Genomic DNA, 19,348 nt, shown 5'->3' on the forward strand with positions numbered 1-19,348 from the left:
ACCTTGATCAGTTTAACCCCGAGCCCCTGTGTCCTCAATATAAACTAAGGTGGTGATATGGATCTTACAGGCTTACATTGGGATTAACTGAGATGCTAGTAATAATACAAAAATTCATCTGTAAAAATTGATAGTCATTATGACTGTTATTTTGGCACTTGGACCTGGTTTTTATTGTCATCGTCAATAGAAATAGAAAGAGTTCATAGGACTCCAGGGAGTTGGAATCCAGACATGAACAGGGGAAGAGCTGGAATACTCGAGACATCTCTACAGAGTGGACAGCTAAAGCCATGAGTCAGGCTTCTGAAAGTCTCCAAGAGGTTATAGATCTACTAATGTGCTTAAGCAGAATCTAAAGAGAAGTCTGATATAAATGGATGAAGCCGTAAGAGGAATATCAAAAAAAGAAGACTGGATAAAAATGTTCCCTGTTTCGAAGAAAATAAGAAGTTTTCTAAACCTTGAAGCTCTTTTAAGCTATCTGATATCTTTTAAGCTATCAATCCTATCTGCCTTCATTCACTCCCAGCCTTCTTGAAGGAGCAGGGGGCCTCCATCTCTTCTTGCCAGGAATCTGCTTCTTGTATTTTACAATTCCTTGCCAAATCTGGGCAGAGTCAGCGGAGTGAAGGCAGTTGTGTCTGGGCAGTCTGCCTAAGAGGTTCCATTATATAAACAGTAGGTGCTTAATAACTTGCATTGTGCACATAAAAGGGAAAAAGAAGAAAATGTGATTTTTCACTGCTGCAGAGTAAACCATTCTGTGGCCCCAGAGGATGCATCACGTTTAGCAAGATTAACGCAGGTGGCAAAGCGCCTCCCCAGTGGGTATATCACAGCTAATGTCCATCAATGGTTAGCAAATGAGTAGACGGTGCCTGTGTCAAAAATCCTGTTTCTACCCTCATGCTTTATTTATTTAACTAATGGCTGCCTCACTGGTAGCTCATCAAGATGGTGTTTACTGAGCTTGGCAAAGTGAAAAATTATGATTTTGTTTACTCATGTGTTTCCAGCTGGGGTGCTGAGTTGTTATCCAGGCAGCTGATGACCGTTCTTCCACTCTCAGAGCCCCTAACACAGGCAGTTCAGTAAACAAACCATCAGCTTGAGAACCAGAGCATCAACATTGCCACAATCTGGTTATTTGCTACTTGGCAGCTGTCAGTGTCCAGAACCTCAAAGGATGACTCATTCTGGAACCTCCCTTATACTTAGATATTAAAACAAGTAGAAGTCAGGTTAAGTGTAATTGGTTTACTTTGAGCTATTCAGTTGTTTTTGAGAAAAAAAAAAAAGAGTACTTATTCCAAATTAAATATTTGATTTGGGATAGATTTGTCTCTTGCTCTATACTCAGGCATGTAAAAATAGAATGAAAACCCAAGTAGAAAACCTGAGAGAGGTCATCACTCTGGAATGGTTCTCACACCTGCATTAACTAATTTAGTTACTTGTATAGCAAATATTTAGTGAGTACCTACTGTGTATTAGGTCCTGGGGATACATGAACACAACATATGGGATACATATGGGAATCCAACACAAACATGAACCTAGTTCTTCAGAACCTAGCAACTCTGTAGGAAAGAGAGACATTGAATCAGTGATTGTCGATATGGTGAGAATTATAAAGGGAGAAACAGGGTGCTACACTAGTCTTGGAGTTTAGGGAAGGATCCTTGAGAAAGTGATGCTTTGAATGCGAGATGAAGGAGTTCCAAAAATCATAGACAGGGAGAGGCAGAGAGGGTAAGTTTAAATATTATTATCTCAGTTAAGTCACAAAATAACTCTGCGAGGTTGGTATTATTGCTCTGGTTTACAATTGAGGAGACTTGGGTTCCAGAGGAAGCATGTGCAAAGACCTGAGGCCAGACTTTATGAATAGTGCCACTTGGAGCTACAAGGTCGAGCAAAGTCAGTGTGGCTGGAGTAGAGAGGACCCATGAGAGGCATGAGATACAGAAGGACTTGCCAAGGAGTTCCTAATTAAAAGTGCATTTTAGAAAGCCCACTCTGGCTGGTATGGAGAATGGATTGAGGTGGATGTAGGAGGACTGGGTTTGAGGCATGGCAGTGACTAGGTGAAGATGATAGTGGGTTGAACTAGGGGTGGAGTCAGGGGAAGCAACCCGCAGGAAAATAGAAATGATTAACGTCAACAGACACACAGGAGGTTGGGTCAGCAGGGTCACTGAGTGGCTGGATATGAGGGGAGAGGTACTGGCAGGTTATTCCGCAAGGCTCTCTTTATATCTGTAACAATTAAGCCATAATAATACTAATAGCTACTGCTTACTGAGTGTCTACCATGGTCATTTTATAGATGAGAAAACTGAGACTGAGAGTAGGGAAGTACCTACCAATAGATGACTGAACTGAGATCTGAGCCCCAGCCTGACTCCCAAGCCAGTGCTCTCTCCACTCTAATGCTACACTTAGGATTCTGGTCAATTCAATATTTTTCTCATTTGGTTGACTGAAACCTCAGCTTTTCCCCCCCAATTTAATTCAGCTATATTTACGACTCCAAGTTCTCATAATTCTTTTGCCTTTGACCATTAATTCTCAGTCATCCTCCAGATTTCGAGCCATGCTATGTTTATCTTAGGGCCATTTCAAACAGCAGAGGCCAAAGAAGTCAGTTTCGTGGAATCAGGCTTGTCGGGCCACATTAAATATCACCTCACTCTAATGAAAACGAAGCTTTTTGTTTGTTCTAATGAGCGCAGGGGGCCTTTATGTCCAATCTCTTCCTAGAGGAAGTAATTACATATGAGTGACCTTTGAAGGAAATCACATCAGGGAGTTATTTGAAGGCACTGAGGTGAGCCAGTGCGTAACATCAACCAATGTACTAGCGTTCCAGAAAAGAAACAAATAGGCTTGTCCCACTGACAACTCATCCATGCCCCCTTTGGACAGAGGAAAATCATCTACTGCTTGCTGAGAAAGTGAGGCACTGAGGCACAGAGATTTCTTTCACTATTTCTTGAACACCTGCTGTATGCCGTGCACTGTGCAGAATCCCTGCCTCATGGTGCTCCTGTGGTAGGGAACAGACAATACAGAAATTTAAAAAAAAAATTTTAAATCATTAAAGATTTTGATAATTACCATGAAGGAAACAAATTGGGTCATGAGAGGTGGTAAACTGTACCTCAACTTCCTCATCTAGTTAAAAAAGAGAGAATGGTGGAATTTGCCTCTCGGGGCTGTCTTCAGGACTAGGTTAGATAACGTATGTATTGGGTTCGGAAGAGGTCCTGGCACATTAGTTGAACACTTAGTCAGTGTTATGCATGGTTAGCATCTTTGTTATAGAATAAGTGGGGGAGGCAGTCAGGAAGGGCCTCCTGGAGGAGGTGACATTTAAGCTGAGACCTGAGAGATGAGAAGGATCCAAGCTTATGAACAACTGGGAAAGCAAAGGCTGGAGACCAGAGAAGGAATGCCTACTGTCTCCCAGGAACAGAAAGAAGAGGGAAATCAGCCAGGCCGGAGAGTAGAGAGTAGGGTAGGGAGTGAAATGAGTGAGGGCCATGAGGCAGACAAGATCCCAACCAGGTAATTAACTCAGTTTTATTCTATAAGCAAGGGAAGGGAGTGGTGTGAGCTATGCTTTAAAACCCCACTCTGGCAGGTGTGCAGAGAATGAACTGAAGGGTGAAAGCTGCAAGACAAAGGAGGAGAATTACAAAGTCAAGGCACCAGAGGGAGGGTGTTAGGCAGAGGGTAGCGACCTTGTTGGTGGCACAGTATTAGTTTCTTAGGGCTACCAGAACAAATTGTCACAAATCGGCTGTGCTAAAACCACAGAAATTTACTCTCACAGTTATGGAGGTTAAAAGTCTGAAATCAAGGTGTTGGCACAGCCTTGTTCCCCCTGCAAGCTCTAGGGAAGGATACTTCCTTGCATCTTCCAGGTTCTGGCGGTTGCCAGCGAATTCTCTGCGTTCCTCACCTGCTAGACGCATCACCCCAGTCTCTGCATCTGCCATCAAGTGCTGTTCTCCCTGTGTGTCTCTGTGTTTTGTGTCTCTTCTTATAACTTCACCAGTGACTGGATTGAGAGCCTACCCTCATCCAGTGTGACCTCACCCTGACTTACATCTCAATTACACCTGCAAAACCTCTGTTTCTAGATAAGATCATATTCACAGGTACCAGAGTGTAGGGCTTCAACGTAGCTTTTGAGGGAGGCAGAAAACCCACAACAGCAAGTTGAGTCTTGACTGTCCCACCTCTAAGGGGCTGTGCTGGCCTGAGAGTAGCCCCCCATGGCCCAGCTTCTGGGGCAAGAAAAAACCCCAGCCATGTACAGAGGCATTCAGCATCTTTCCTGTAATTGGGAGTTGAAATGCTGTGTAGCTATTCCCAGTTGCTTATTCCAAATAAGCAGGCAAGTGTGGAGAGGAAGGCAGCTCGCTGAGTGAGGGCAGCATGTTAAACAAGGGATGTTCCTTCTTATTTATCTGTTTCCTTAAAACCACTTACACTTTTAGGTTGCAACTTAAGTGTACTATTATTTAATGATTCCTTTTCGGTGAGTACCCAGTGACTTTGAACAGTCTATGAATACAGGTGGATTGTCTTGGATTTTTAGAAGTGAGGAGACTTGGGGTTCATCCCAGATGCTATCTTTTGTGTATGGTTTTGGACAAATCCCATAGCCCCCTGAGCTTCAGCTTCTTCTGTAAAATGAGGATGTTGGCCCAGCCCAGTGCTTCTCAACCTTGAGGATGAATCAGAAGCACCTGGAGGGCTTAGGAAAACACAGATTGCTGGGCCCCATCCTGGAGCATCTGATTCAGAAGGTCTAGAGCAATGCTTGAATATTTGCATTTCTGGCAAGTTCCTAGACTTTGTTGTTGCTGCTGGCCTGGGAACCACACTGTGAGAATTACTGGCCTAGATCATCTCTGAGATTTCTGCAACAATATTATTCCATGAGTCTATGAAACTCATTTTAATGTAAATAACTAGGTGAAGTGAATTTTCTAACCTTAGCTAACAAAATTTGGATTCAGTATAAAAATATGTCCCAGCTACTGCTCACTCTATTTTTCACTTTGGGTTTATCTCTCTAGACTTAAGGGTGTTGTACAGAGAATAGAAAAAGAGATGGGCCATTTAAACAACACCCTTAAGTGTAGAGAGGTACCCAAATTTTGCTAGCTAACATTAGAAAATTCACTTCATCTCCTGTGTCTAGTGGGGCCTCCACATACAAGGCTCCCAGAGAAGTCAGCTGAATGTTGGCTCAGAGCTCAATAGAATCACTTAGCTTTAGGGGCACTTATTTAGGGTGGAGGGTGGGGCACAGTAGATGCAATTGAAAACCTGAGAATAATGGCATAAATAAGCCCATGAAAAGATGTTCATCATTAGTCACTCAGAAAATGTAAATCAAAAGCACAGTGAGGTACTTCTTTTCACCCATTAGAATAATCAAAAGAGACAGTACTAAGTGATGACAAGGATGTAGAGCATTGGAACATAGTGGGTGGGAATGTAAAACGGTGTAGTCACTTTGGAAAGTAGTTTAGCAATTTTTCAAAATGTTAAACAAAATTGTCATATGACCCAGTAATTCCCCTGCTAGACATCTATTCGAGAAAAAATGAAAACATATGTCCACATAAAAATTTGTATGCAAATGTTTATAATACCATTATTCACAATAACCAAAAAATGGAGACAAATCCAGTGTACATCAAGTAATGACTGAATAAACAAAATGTGGTATGGACAAAAATAAAGTACTGACACATGCTAGACACATATGTATATATGTACAAGATGATGCAGAATTTTGCTGAACCTCAAAATTATTATGCTAAGTGAAAGAAGCAAGACACAAAAGACTATATATTGTATTATTCCATTTATGTGAAATGTCCAGAAAATGCCAATCTTTAGAGACAAAAAGTAGATTAGTGGTTGCCTAACGTTGGGCATGGAATGGAGAGTGACTATAAATGGACATGAGATTTCTTTTCAGGATGATGGAAATGTTCTAAAATTAGGTCATGGTGATGGTTGCCCAACTCTGTAAATATACAAAAAAAATATTTTTAATTCATGTTTTAAATTGAGGGATTTTATGGTTTGCAAATTAATCTCAATAAAGCTGTTAAAATAATTTTAAAAATAAAATGGAGTTAAATAAAAAAAAAACTAATGGGATTTCCTGCATCTCCCTCTGAAGGTCATTTAGTGCTGAAGGTGGTTATGACATATGCAGATTCCAAATACTGGGCTTTAGAAAATATTATCCTAGTTACCCAGTGAGAAAATATCAGGAACTGCTTACTGGAAGAATGGGGACACTTAAATACAATAAACACGTCTATTTCACACTTGTTATGTGCCAGACACTGTGGTGAGTGCTTTACATGGCTTATCATTCACTTATTCTTTGCAAAGTATATTTGTTGAATGCTATGTGCTGGGCACTGTCCTTGGTGCTGAAGATACTGTGTGACTAAAACAAAGTCCCTCCTTTCAGGGAGCTTAAACATGTAGACATACAAAGATTATTTTATGTAGTGATACATGAATTTAAACAAAAACCTGGATAATGAGAGGTAGTTATAGTAGGTAGGGGACTAGTTTAGATTGAGTGGTCAGGGAAAGCCTCCCTTGGGAGGTGGTCTGAGGTAACACCTGAAGGACGTCGAAGAGTCATCATGCAGACATGAGGAGAAGAGTGGCTTGGGTGGAGGAATTGCTAACATAAAGTATATCAGACAGCAAGGAGTAGAGAAATGATAGTGTAAGCAAGGGAGAGTTCTCTACAGGATGATGTTGAAAGGATACACAAGGATAGAAGCTGCAGATCTTGAGAGTCATGACACAGAGCTCAGTATAAAGTTTGTCTTTTCATGGAATAGTACACAACCATGAAAATGAAATCATGTCCTTTGCAATAAAAATATGGATACATCTGGAAGCCATTATCCTAAGTGAATTAATGCAAGAACAGAAAACCAGATGCCACATGTTCTCACTTATAAGTGGAAACTAAGCATTGGGTATTCATGGACATACAGATGGCAAAATAGACACTGGAGACTACTAGAGTGGGGAAGGACTGATAGGGCAAGAGTTGAAAAAACTATTGAGCATTATCCTCACTATTGGTGATAGGATCATTCATGCCTCAAAACTCAGTATCACACAATATACCCATGTAAAAAATCTGCATGTGTACCCCTGAATCCAAAATAAAAGTTGAAATTATAAAAATAAATATAAAAAATAAAGTTTGGTTTCTTATTCCAAAAGCAATAAGAAGCAAACAGTAAGATCTAAGCAGATGAGTGACATAATCTGATTTACATATGAAAGGGGATCCTGGGATCTACACAGGAACAGAAATATAAAAGATAGAATAAAAGAAGTGAACTTAAGAGCTAAGAGTGCTGCAAAAACTACAAGACAATGGTAGCTTAGATGAAGATGGTGGCAGTAGGGATGGTGAGAAGTGGTAGGATCAGGGGCATATGTAGTAGGATAGACCCAATAGTATTGTATGAGTTGTAAAGGGCAAAGAAAAAGAGGTATCAAGAAAGATCCTTGAATTTGGGCTTGAGCACCTGGGTAGAAGGTGCTCCATTACTTGAGATGGCAAAACTTCCCTTTGAGTTTGGCTTTACTATCTTCATGTCACAGATTAAAAATGGGGCTCAGAAAAGCTAAGCAACTTTGCTCCAAATTATCTATCTAATGAGTGGAAGAAGCAGAGTCAAAGCCTGTGACTCAAGAACACTATCTTCTAAACCGCTCAGTACTGCCTCTGCCCATGGATTTCTTGCATCCTTAGCCAGCCAGTAGATGGAAATCAGATGAGGTGGCATTCACTGGGTGGAGACAGGAAGACTTCTTGGCAGTGAAGGCTGGTGGGTGGGCTTGTCATTGAACAAAAAAGAAAGGAACAATTTGGAAGAGTAACATTTTTCTAGTGAATCACATTAAATAATCAGCATGGCTTATACCCAGTGTCAGCCTGAACTGAGATTGACAGCTAATAAAAGCATAGTAATTACAGGAAAACATCAGATTGGAAAGTGCAGAGATTCTTGAAACACCTGAAGCCATTTAATATGTCTTATGTTTGCTCCAGACCAACAGGCAGCTCCCAGAGCAAGTCCGGTCTCATTACTGAGCTAATGGACATTGTGCTCTGAGGTACTTTTCCCTCTGCCAAATAAATCAGAATTTTAAAAACGGAAGCCTGATATTTCCATGCTGCAAATGTTTGCAAGGACATCACTGAGTGTTTTAGGTGTCAAGTTTAATTTGAGTTGGCCTGGCTTATTCTGTTAAGGAAGGCTCCAGAGGCATCAGCTAGGTCACAGGGAGAATTCCTTCTGCTGTTGCTCTTCAGGCTGTGACAGATATCAGACCTTGATTCCCTGAGCACGCTTCCCAAGAAGGGATTGCTCCTGTCATCACAGCCCAAAGGAGTTAGTTGTGATGAAAGTTGTCATGCTTCCCCATTCCATGATGTTAGGTTTGTTTGGGAGTTTTGTTGATGATGGTGCTGGTTTTTGTTGTTGTTGTTGTTACTGGGGGCGGGTGGGGGTGATGGAAGGAGAAACTCATTCACACATTCTAAAATATTCATGAGTCCTCCTCTAAATTGCTGATAGTATCTTAGATTCTGGGATGATGGCAAATACTTAAAATTATCAAAGAACAAAAGAGACAGCAAAAAGAAAATGATAAGCTCTGAGTGTGCATGCACGTGTGTGTGTGTGTCTGCACACTCCCTCTAGAGACCTGCCTCCTACTGGATCCTGTACAGCATGCTGCTCCTGGGGGCCCAGGCTGTAGCCCTGAGCATCAGCAGCCTGGAGAACAGTCACTCCTCCATGTGCTGTGCATTTTCCTGGGCATTCTTCACCTCACAACAGCTCTAATGACCTTGGCATCAAGCTCTTACTGGGGATTAATAACTGGCTGGGCTTAATGGCCCTTACTGTGTCCTGGGCCATTTTCCCAGCCAGCCATTAATTCCAGGCAGTGCCCTGGACTCTGGTCATTATGGTTCCCTGGGCTGAGAGGCTGCCCAGTGGCAAATGGCCACAGTCTCCTCTGCAGACGGAGGTTTCCATAGCCCACCACCCTTTCTCTTTGTGGAATCTTTACCAAGGCCTGGGGTTTACAGACAAGTGATTGGTTATGGCACCACATTATATCTACTTTGTATGTAACAGAAGGTAGGTTTTGCAGAGGATAGATAAGGCAGGAGGTTGGGTTTCATTCACTCATTTATCCATCCACCTATTCAGTATTAATTAAGTGATTTTTTTATGAGTCAGGATGGAAGAGAGACTAAGCTAGGAGTGAACTAAGATAGAGGCCTACGTTTCCTAAGAAGGAACAGAGTGTCTCACCAATGAGGCTTTAAGGAAAATGTTCTAAAGAATTGAGGAGGCTGAACACTATGAGGAAGAAGTCGGAGAGAAGGCCTTGCTCGGCGGAGAGCCCGCTGGAGCCACCTCCCCTCCTCTCCCAGGCCTACGGGCAGAGCTTCAAGTTCACCTCCCTGTGTTCCACTTAGTGATTCATCAACCCAGCATCTGAATGCTTAAGGGAAGAACATGTAAATATTACGTCAGGAATCTTGACTCACCAAGGCATGAATATTTCCACCCATATCATTAAGACGCTAAAGGTTATAGTGGTACTGAGAGTATGGGAGCATGCTTCTCTCAGAGGACTGTACCAAATCATGAGAAACACAGTCACACAATTTGTACATTTTTTCGCCATTCTGCCTTCTAAAGTATCATCAGTCCCCCTGAATACAAGAAACAGACTTCATTTTGTCCTTTGGAAGTGGATCAGCCTTTAGTACATGATCTTCTCAGCTGCTGGAATTGTAACATTATGTTTAGAACAGCTATTGTCATTGCACTGGCACCCCTTACCAAAAGCACCTAAGGCATAATTCAGACTTTGATCTTTTTTGCATTGTTTGATGTATCTGCACAACTCAAAGAATGGGTGTTAGTGTCTGAGGTAATCAATACCAGAGCTCAGATTTCTCAGGTAGCAGAAATCATGAGGGTGGCTTTTTAGAACTGGGTTGACCTGGCATGTTCCGGTGGTGCCCAGTAATCACAGAGGGTCAGTATGGCAAGGTCAGGAAACTTGGCCTTCTCTGAAAGAGTGTTCAGTTGGCCTTCTGTGAGCAAAGAAAAAGAAAGAGTACCAGGTCCTTGGAAGGCCCCAAAGGCGATGTGTTTCACCTGCCAACCAGTCTCTGTTCTGAGAATCGAAGCAGAATAATTAATTAAGGGGAAAGACATGCTTCTGGGACCTTTCTTCAGAATGTTTTCCCTAGTAATAATGACTATAATAAAATTACAGATCAAATCGGAAAATTCAGGATAATTCGAGGTGAGCATGATGAGAAAAAGCAGCTTCCCATGGCCTTAGGGTCCACTGGGATGAATTTACAAAGCAACCTTATTAAGTAAATGTGCTGAGTTACACAGAACCTCAGGGGTGTATTAAGTCCTCAGTGAAGGTCTTTAGAATGAATGAACAAATCAATGTTGTCTGGCCACAAGTATTTTGTGTCAAAGTCAGTCCTGGCATGCTCCACCATCAACCCTCTATCAACTCTTTGCAGTCAACTGTAGTCTCTATTTCCTCAATCCAACCACAATCAGACTGTCACTTCTGTTCAGCTGAGACTATTTTGGCCAAAGTCATCAAATCCAAAGCCCACTCCCCAAGTCTTGTTTTACTTGTCCTATGACACTGTTGACTACTTGCTCCTTTTTAAAATTGTCTCTTCTGCTGGTTTCCATTACGTAATCCTTTTCTGGTTGTTCTCCCACCTCTCCGGCTCTTCTGAATAGGCTTAAATGTTCCCTCCTCTTTGGTCTCATGGCCCCTTGTGCCTAATTGCATTATAGCACTTACAGCACAGTCCTGTCATGGTTTTTCTGGGGACACCCTCAACCTGGACTGTATGCTTTTTTTTTTTTTTTTTTTTTTTTTTTTTTTTTTTTGAGACGGAGTCTCGCTCTGTCGCCCAGGCTGGAGTGCAGTGGCCAGATCTCAGCTCACTGCAAGCTCCGCCTCCCGGGTTTACGCCATTCTCCTGCCTCAGCCTCCCGAGTAGCTGGGACTACAGGCGCCCGCCACCTCGCCCGGCTAGTTTTTTGTATTTTTAGTAGAGACGGGGTTTCACCGTGTTAGCCAGGATGGTCTCGATCTCCTGACCTCGTGATCCGCCCGTCTCGGCCTCCCAAAGTGCTGGGATTACAGGCTTGAGCCACCGCGCCCGGCCTTTTTTTTTTTTTTTTTTTTGAGAAGGAGTCCCACTCTGTTGCCCGGGCTGGAGCACACTGCAAGCTCTGCCTTCCAGGTTCACGCCATTGTCTTGCCTCAGACTCCCAAGTAACTGGGACTACAGGTGTCTGCCACCATGCCCAGCTAATTTTTTTGTGTTTTCCGTAAAGACGGGTTTCACCGTGTTAGCCAGGATGGTCTCGATCACCTGACCTCGTGATCCGCCCGCCTCGGCCTTCCAAAGTGCTGGGATTACAGGCATGAGCCACCGCGCCCAGCCAACTGTATGCTCTTCTATTGTGTTATTAAGGTTGGTGCAAAAGTAGTTGTGGTTTTGGGCATACTTTTAATGGCAGTTAGTTTTGCACTAACCTAATATCTGTAGCACCAGGTTCAGTACCTGGTACATAATAGGAATTTCACCATTGAATAAATTATCATGGAACTCTTCCCTCTTCATCATTTATGTATGGGATGTGCAAGTAAAATAAGGGAGAGGAAAGTTAAGTTAAGCATTTCTTCCCTTTTTTGGCCACTGAAATTGCCTCTCATCCCAACAGTTCGCCCAGGGATTCAGGACTCCTTACTCTAAGTTTCAGTAGTTTTCTGAGGGGAACAGGGGCCACCTTCTGGACATCTGGAATGTGGCTCTTCCTGAAGAAGGTTTGGTCTCAACCACATTTCAGCATCATGTACTTAATGTTGTAGTTAGATGAATCTATTTCAAATGATCCTCAAAGGAATGGAGGTATTTGGTTGAAGATTCTTGTCACTTTACTGCATCCCCTGAGCCCAGTCTCCTCAGAGTGGTAACAACACTACTGATTAAAAAATAGCATCACTGTGTTTCTAAGAGGGAGGAAAGAGGCAGCGAGGTGAGAAAACATCCCATGACACTGATGCTGCTTATTCTGCTGTACTGTGTTGTCATAACGGTGAGTCCCTTTGTCTCTGCAGTCGGGGTTTTGAGGTTCAAATTTCAACACTGCCACCACCTTACAGTGTGATCTTGAGCAAATTGCTTCATTTTTCTATCTTTCAATATTCTTATTTGTAAAATGGGAATGATAATATAGTATCTTAGAGTATTAGTTGAAGGATTAATGCAATTATATTTATAAAAAATCAGAACAGTGCCTAACACAGTTGTGGCTGAAAAGCACTCAATAAATATTAGCTGATTGTCCACTGTTTTCCTTTGTGCCCCCAGCTTTGCTGAGTTCTCAACATCCCCTTACTCAGACTTCAGCAGGGCCTCCTCTCCTCATACTGTGTCACACTGTATTGTCCTCCTTTACTGACCACTGTCCTTCACTAAAGTATAAGCTTTCAAGGCTGTTTGCCCCATTTTTGCATTCTGACTGCCTAGCACAGTGCCTGTCATGTAAGAGTAATTAGATGTTGGGGGAATTGTGAAAATTTGCAATGGTAGAACCTCCATTTCATAAGCCCTGCATCAATTATAAACCCTAAGTGGTCAGTGCTAATATCATGAGTACTTATTGTACAATTACTTTATGGACCCCTGCATTCTCTTCTAAATGGGTGATAGGGAACACTGGACAGGAGCAAAAGGCTCCACACTGACCAATAATCCTGACAGCACCTATCATTTATTGAATGATCTCTGTGACAATCCTATGCTAAAGGTTCAATCACATGCAGTTGCTATTTTTGCAGGCCAAATATTGGCAGTTTCAAAGGGCTCAATCTAATACTGTATGTATCTTAATTTTTTTTATTCTACCATAGTAGAGTGAGGTTTTAACCTCAGTTAGAGATGAGAAAACTGAGACTTGTCGAGGTTAGTGACTTGCCACGGTCCCATAGCTAGTAGGTGGTGGAAGCAAGGCTGGGCCCATCCTGCTACATCCCAGAGCTGATGCTTTGAGGCACCACAAGGCGAGGGAAGCTGGCTGCCCTCAGGTGCTCTCAGTGTAGTTCTGAAGACACAGCCATGTCTCAGGAAATTCCCAAAGTAAACACAAAGCTGAATATATGCAGCACTAAGTTGGATTCAATTTCCTGAGACAGTGCAGGAAGCCAGCGTGTCCTGTTCAAAGCTGACAGAGAAGGGCATAGGCTCTGGAAAAAGTCTAATAATGCAACATCTCTTCAGAACATCTTGACTGTTATTTTCTTGTACATTTTCTGGCCTTGGCCTCAGGTCCTAATTAGATTATCTTCAAACAGCAACTAGAAATATTGCTCATTAAACATGAACACGGGAATGTTTAATTTGTTAGGACATAGGTGTTTTGAAAGCAAATCATGGGTTCAGGGCATTGAACTGAGCGCTGCCATTGAAGTTGTCTCTGGTGAACACCATGTCCCGGCCAGAACTTCGCCAGGATGCGTATTCACTGCAGATGAGAGAAGAACCTAGGCCCTGGAATTCCCAGATGGGGTCTGTGCCTCTGAGCTTGAGGCTTTCTTTATGTTTATGAAAATGGGACAACTGAGTTTCTCTCTCCCTCATCTGTTAAAATAGAAGAAGCAATCCTAATTGTCATTTCAAAATTGTGGCCTCTAAGGGGTTACAATCAGCATGTCATTTCCCATATGATGCTTAGTTGATGTTTATTTAGGATAAACATATTTGTACAACATCCGAGAATTTTAATCAGTGTTTAACTTTCAATAAGGTGAGTTAAGAGCATCACAACTAGTTTGACAGCAATTTGCAGGATAGTCTTTGCTTCAACTTGGTAGTAACTTTGGACTCAAAAATACCTAGTTTTGAAAGCTAAAAGCATGACTTCATTACTTGCTAGGAATACAGGGCAACTTTGGACAAATTTGTTAATATCTGTATGCTTGAGTATCTTCATCTGTAAAATGACCACGAGAGCAACCTTGCTGGGTTGATGTGTCGATTTGGTTATTTCATATCAGTAAAGCCCTTAGTCCAATGTTTGATAGGTTGGTGCTAACTCCCTTTTGCTCTTGTCCAGTGTTCCCTGTCACCCGTTTAGAAAAGAACACAAGGGTCCATAAAGTAACAGCACAAGGGATATACTCTGACATGACGGGGAGGAGAGGAGAGATGGGTGCCCTTCTCCCAAGGCAGGGAAGTAGCCTGCTGGTGCTGAGTGAGGGTTAAGCCCTTTGCCCCTGACAGTGTCCTTCTCCCCCTGCCTTCCAGCCCCTGAAAATGCACTGCAGGGACTGTGCCCTGGTGACCAGCTCAGGGCATCTGCTGCACAGTCGGCAAGGCTCCCAGATTGACCAGACAGAGTGTGTCATCCGCATGAACGACGCCCCCACACGCGGCTATGGGCGCGACGTGGGCAATCGCACCAGCCTGAGGGTCATCGCGCATTCCAGCATCCAAAGGATCCTCCGCAACCGCCACGACCTGCTCAACGTGAGCCAGGGCACCGTGTTCATCTTCTGGGGCCCCAGCAGCTACATGCGGCGGGACGGCAAGGGCCAGGTCTACAACAACCTGCATCTCCTGAGCCAGGTGCTGCCCCGGCTGAAGGCCTTCATGATTACTCGCCACAAGATGCTGCAGTTTGATGAGCTCTTCAAGCAGGAGACTGGCAAAGACAGGTACAAAGGCACAGGGAAGAAGATGCAGGGGACGGTGAGGATAAGTCATCGTTGGCTGACTCACCCAAAGCAAAGCTTTTGCTACAGGTTTTTATCGTGGGCTCCACTGCTCATGTCATTGCTAGGGTTCACTTGTAGGGTCCTCTGCGTGACTGGGCTGCTCAAGCTGACTTTACAAGGCAAAGTGAAAAGAAGCATGGAGATAATTATATGGATATTTCAGGGCCTTATTTTTGAGGAAGAGGCTATACAGCTACTGGGCTTCATTGGTTAAAAGTGCAATATAACAGTTTTATTGCATTTCAGTTTACTTGCATGAACACTCACCAAAAAAAAAAGTGTGTGGGTTTATTTTTTCTCATTCAAAGGCAAACATTTATTTAGTCAACCAATATTTATTGAGTGCCCACTACTTGCTCAGCACTGTGCTTGACCCTAGGGAAACAGTCAAACACAAGAGCCCACCCTCCAAGTGTATAAAGTCTTGGACACTTACCAAGTAGTAGCCAGTGCACTGAGGGTCTTGTGAGGGAAGAAAATGGTGCTGTAGACGTGCCCTGGGCCCCAGCCCATGGAAATCCAAACTGTTAGCTACAACTCCATATTAAGACATGAAATCAATGTAGTGAGGCACTGAAAGATTTTTTTTCTAAAGTAACGGGAAGAATGGGATAAAATGGAACAGAGTAGAATAGAAAAGATATTATCAGCATTCATCCCACACAGTAAGTTAGGCAAGGTATTGTTTCATGAAACTTTTATTTCGGTTTGATAGAGATGGAGATAGATGGATAGGGATTTCTTCTCAAAGTGATGAAAATGTTCTGAAATTAGTGGTGATGGTTGCACAGTCCTGTGAATGTAAAATAAATATCACTGAATTACACACTTTAGGAAATGAAATTAAAACTGTGTGTGTGTGTGCCTCAATCACGATGTAAAAATGTATTTTTCACTATAGGTTGAAAGATTTTGGAAATTACTGGTCTGGGGGATGAGGAAAATGCTTTCTCAAAAAGACATACATAAGCTGAGACCCAGGGTAGCAAGTCTTGGATAAAGTAAAGGATCTGGGAGCGGGAGGGAGAAACCTCACTGGAGGTCCAGGGAATCAGGTGTGAGAGAACATGCAGTGGGTTGGAGAAAAGCCCCCTGTGGCTGCAGTCAGGAGAACTTGGGGGTGGGGGTGACACAAGGTGAAGAAGAGAGGTGAAAAGATGTCAGCTGGACAAATCTAGGTGAAGAAAGGACAATGAAGAATCAAGGGCCACTAGAGAGTACAGCCCTGGGTTGGAACTCTGGCTCTGTCACTCTCTAGTTGTGAGGACCTGGACAAGTTATCTAACCTTTTAGAGACTTAGTGAACTTACTATGAAAAGGGGATAGTGACTACCAATCTCTGGATGGACTGGTCTAATAATCAAATTGCCTCATTTCCTTAATTCTAAAACCTGTACTGTTATACATTTATGTTGTAATTTATCCCTCTTACAAAAACTGTTACTGAGTCAATTGCTTATCTTAAACTAAAGGAGAGCCAGACTTAGTGGTGCATGCCTATAATTCCAGCTACTTGGGAGGCTGAGGCAGGAGGATGGCTTGAGCCCAGGAGTTCAAATCCAGTGTGAGCAACATAGCAAGATCCCATCTCATAAATTTTTTTTAAATAAAGTGATATGATAAATGCAATAAAGAATATAAAGTAATAAATCCATTCTTTGGCTAGCAACTCATTATTAGAGAATAGTCTCAAAGAAATACTTAAATCCAGTACCCCCAAATTCTTTGTGTGGAAGAGCTAGATAGTTTTTAAATCCTAGAAACCTGTGACTAGTCAAGGGCTGGCCCAGGCAGGAGTGGGCATGGATCTGGTGGAGGAAGGAGGAAGAGCTGGCTGTTGGCACTGTGGCCTTCCTCCCTGGAAGGCCCAGCAGACACCATGGGTAGCCCAGCCAACAGATCACGTTGGGGATTCTGATAATCGCCAGCTGCCACAAAATCCAGTCGTGCATTGACCTTTGCAACTCACAGATAAGAGAGACTGTCACTCATTTGAATGAGTTATTTAATCAAGGAAACATTTTATAAGGAATCAAGAAGGAGGGGAGTTATTTAGTTTCATTGTTTACTTGTTGAAAAATCTGAAATAAGTAGAAACCGTCTCAACGGAAAACCCTTCTCTCTTTTTAGTTTAATGGTTGATTGCTAAATAAGTATTCCTAAAACACTGCCGCAATGTTAGCTATTTAGTATAATTAAACATTGTTCTAGACTCCCTAAGAAATCATTTTAAGCTGATAAGTTAGATACTAAGTCATCATACCCTTTGGCCACTCAGGATCTTTAGGAAGCCATCTCACAGCAAGGCATATCCTGCTCACTAAATTCACTAAATTCTGACCAATGAGAAGCTTTTTCTCACCCGGTCTTTCTTCCTGGTTGGTAAGGAGGGAGCCAAAGCTTTGTAGAGGGGCTGGTGGGCCTCTTTCCACAGACATCCATCTGCCAGGGTCCATGTAGTCCCTACTCGGGGGAATCACACTTATGAATGTGGAGGATGCCAGAGTACACTGCTGCTTCCAGAAACTTTGTGCCTCTTGCCTTCGGGAAACCATCTTAAAGAAGCCAATACTCTATTGACTTAATGTTCTTAACCTGTAGCCTGCTCCAAGCTGAAAGAAACAAGTCAGAAATGGCCCTTCAGGACAAAACTATTTCTGTCAATTAAAACCTAAAACATTTAGCATGCAATGGTATTTCTCAATGCATGCTTCTCTTGAAACCCAACAAAACACTAGCATCTGATACATAAAGTGCAGAATATCTAACTTGCAGATCTCATGATCAGGACTTTCCTTTTGGGTGAATATTTTGAAGAAATAGAGTCATTTAATAGATTGTGATTGATAGAAGTTTCACCCTCCCTAAAAGTGGAGAAATAAGTGGCTCAGTCTTGGGATACTATGCAGCCATAAAAAAGGATGAGTTTGCGTCCTTTGTAGGGACATGGATGCAGCTGGAAACCATCATTCTTAGCAAACTATCACAAGAACAGAAAACCAAACACCGCATGTTCTCACTCATAGGTGGGAACTGAACAATGAGATCACTTGGACTCGGGAAGGGGAACATCACACACTGGGGCCTATCATGGGGAGGGGGAGGGGGGAGGGATTGCATTGGGAGTTATACATGATATAAATGACGAATTGATGGGTGCTGACGAGCTGATGGGTGCAGCACACCAACATGGCACAAGTATACATATGTAACAAACCTGCACGTTATGCACATGTACCCTAGAACTTAAAGTATAATAAAAATAAAATAAAATAAAATAAAAATAAAAATAAAAAACCTTAAAAAAAAAAAAAGGAAAAAAAAGGAAAAAAAAAATAAGTGGCTCAGGAACAATCTGCAATTAAGAAGTATGACAAATGACTTAGATGGCCAAGTGGTATTCTTTGATATTAAAAAGTAACTGTACTTGAAAATAACTTTATAATTGAATAAGGGTACATTAGGAAAATATGATTCAGAACCAATATTATAGTAATTAGATAAAGGAAGCATAAATGAAATAACTGCAGGAAGAATATTTCCATAGAGATTATAAATGAGATTCTGGTGGAGCAGAAAGGCCCTTAATTGTAATTTAGTGTGCACTATAGAATTATCAGCTCAGTGTGTTACTTCATCATACAAAAGAATATCTGATAATTTTCCCTAATAAGCACATGACAGCTCTTCATATTCTTTCATTACAGCTGATTAAGTGTAAAAACAGTAGATATTCCTTTGTTAGAAAAAGAGTTCAACAAAGAGTTTTAGAAAGACAGCACAAAGTGTTGCATTTCTATAGCATGTGACCCCAAAAGGCTGTTGTTTAGGAAGTCTGGGGAATTTTCAGTGTCACTTTAAAGAACTCTTCACTTTAGTTTCTTTCGTCCTCTACCTTGCATTCTTCTCCCCATTTTACCCACAAAGCCTTTTCCTGTGCAGCCACATCCTCCTGTATTCAGGCTGTGGTTTATGATCTCTACGACATCACATAAAACAGAACCAGAGTTATGGGAGAGTTTCTGCCCCTGGAGAAAGTCCCCTTTCATGTGTCCAATAGCTCTAAAAACAGAGGGAATATAAGTGTGATTCCCAGATTAGGCTCCTGAAGCTATAAGTGAGCTGTCATCCTCTTCCTGGGTTCCACATCCTCCCAGTTATTCACTCACCCAGATTAGGTCTAGAACACATGGCCAGTGCATTGTCATGGCCCATAGGTGAAAACAGCCTCTAACTTAAGGGAAGCCACTTCCTCTTCTTGCTCTTTGCCATTCAGTCAGCTCTACTCCATCCCAGCTCCTTCAGTCTCAAAGGTCTTATGAATATATAGCCTTCATGAGAAAGAAGGAAAATCATTAATACCAATCTAGGCTGAAAGTTTCTGAATTTCCTAATACCTGCCCTGACTACT

The 19,348-nt window shown here is 42.3% G+C and overlaps 1 protein-coding gene across 3 annotated transcripts in view; it reads left to right on the forward strand.

Annotated features, from left to right (window-relative positions):
* The window catches only part of ST6GALNAC5 (ST6 N-acetylgalactosaminide alpha-2,6-sialyltransferase 5), a 189,716-nt gene that overhangs the window by 153,075 nt on the left and 17,293 nt on the right, over positions 1–19,348 (forward strand). Inside the window, exon 3 of one of the 3 annotated variants that reach the window (XM_010370955.1) lies at positions 14,468–14,877. The exons of the other annotated variants lie outside the window; for them this stretch is intronic. Within the exon in view, the coding sequence (XP_010369257.1) occupies positions 14,468–14,877 (410 nt within the window). The remainder of the gene's footprint in view (positions 1–14,467; positions 14,878–19,348) is intronic. 3 annotated transcript variants of the gene reach the window in all.

This window comes from Rhinopithecus roxellana, chromosome 12 (genome assembly GCF_007565055.1).
Source record: "Rhinopithecus roxellana isolate Shanxi Qingling chromosome 12, ASM756505v1, whole genome shotgun sequence".
Lineage (NCBI taxonomy): Eukaryota > Metazoa > Chordata > Mammalia > Primates > Cercopithecidae > Rhinopithecus > Rhinopithecus roxellana.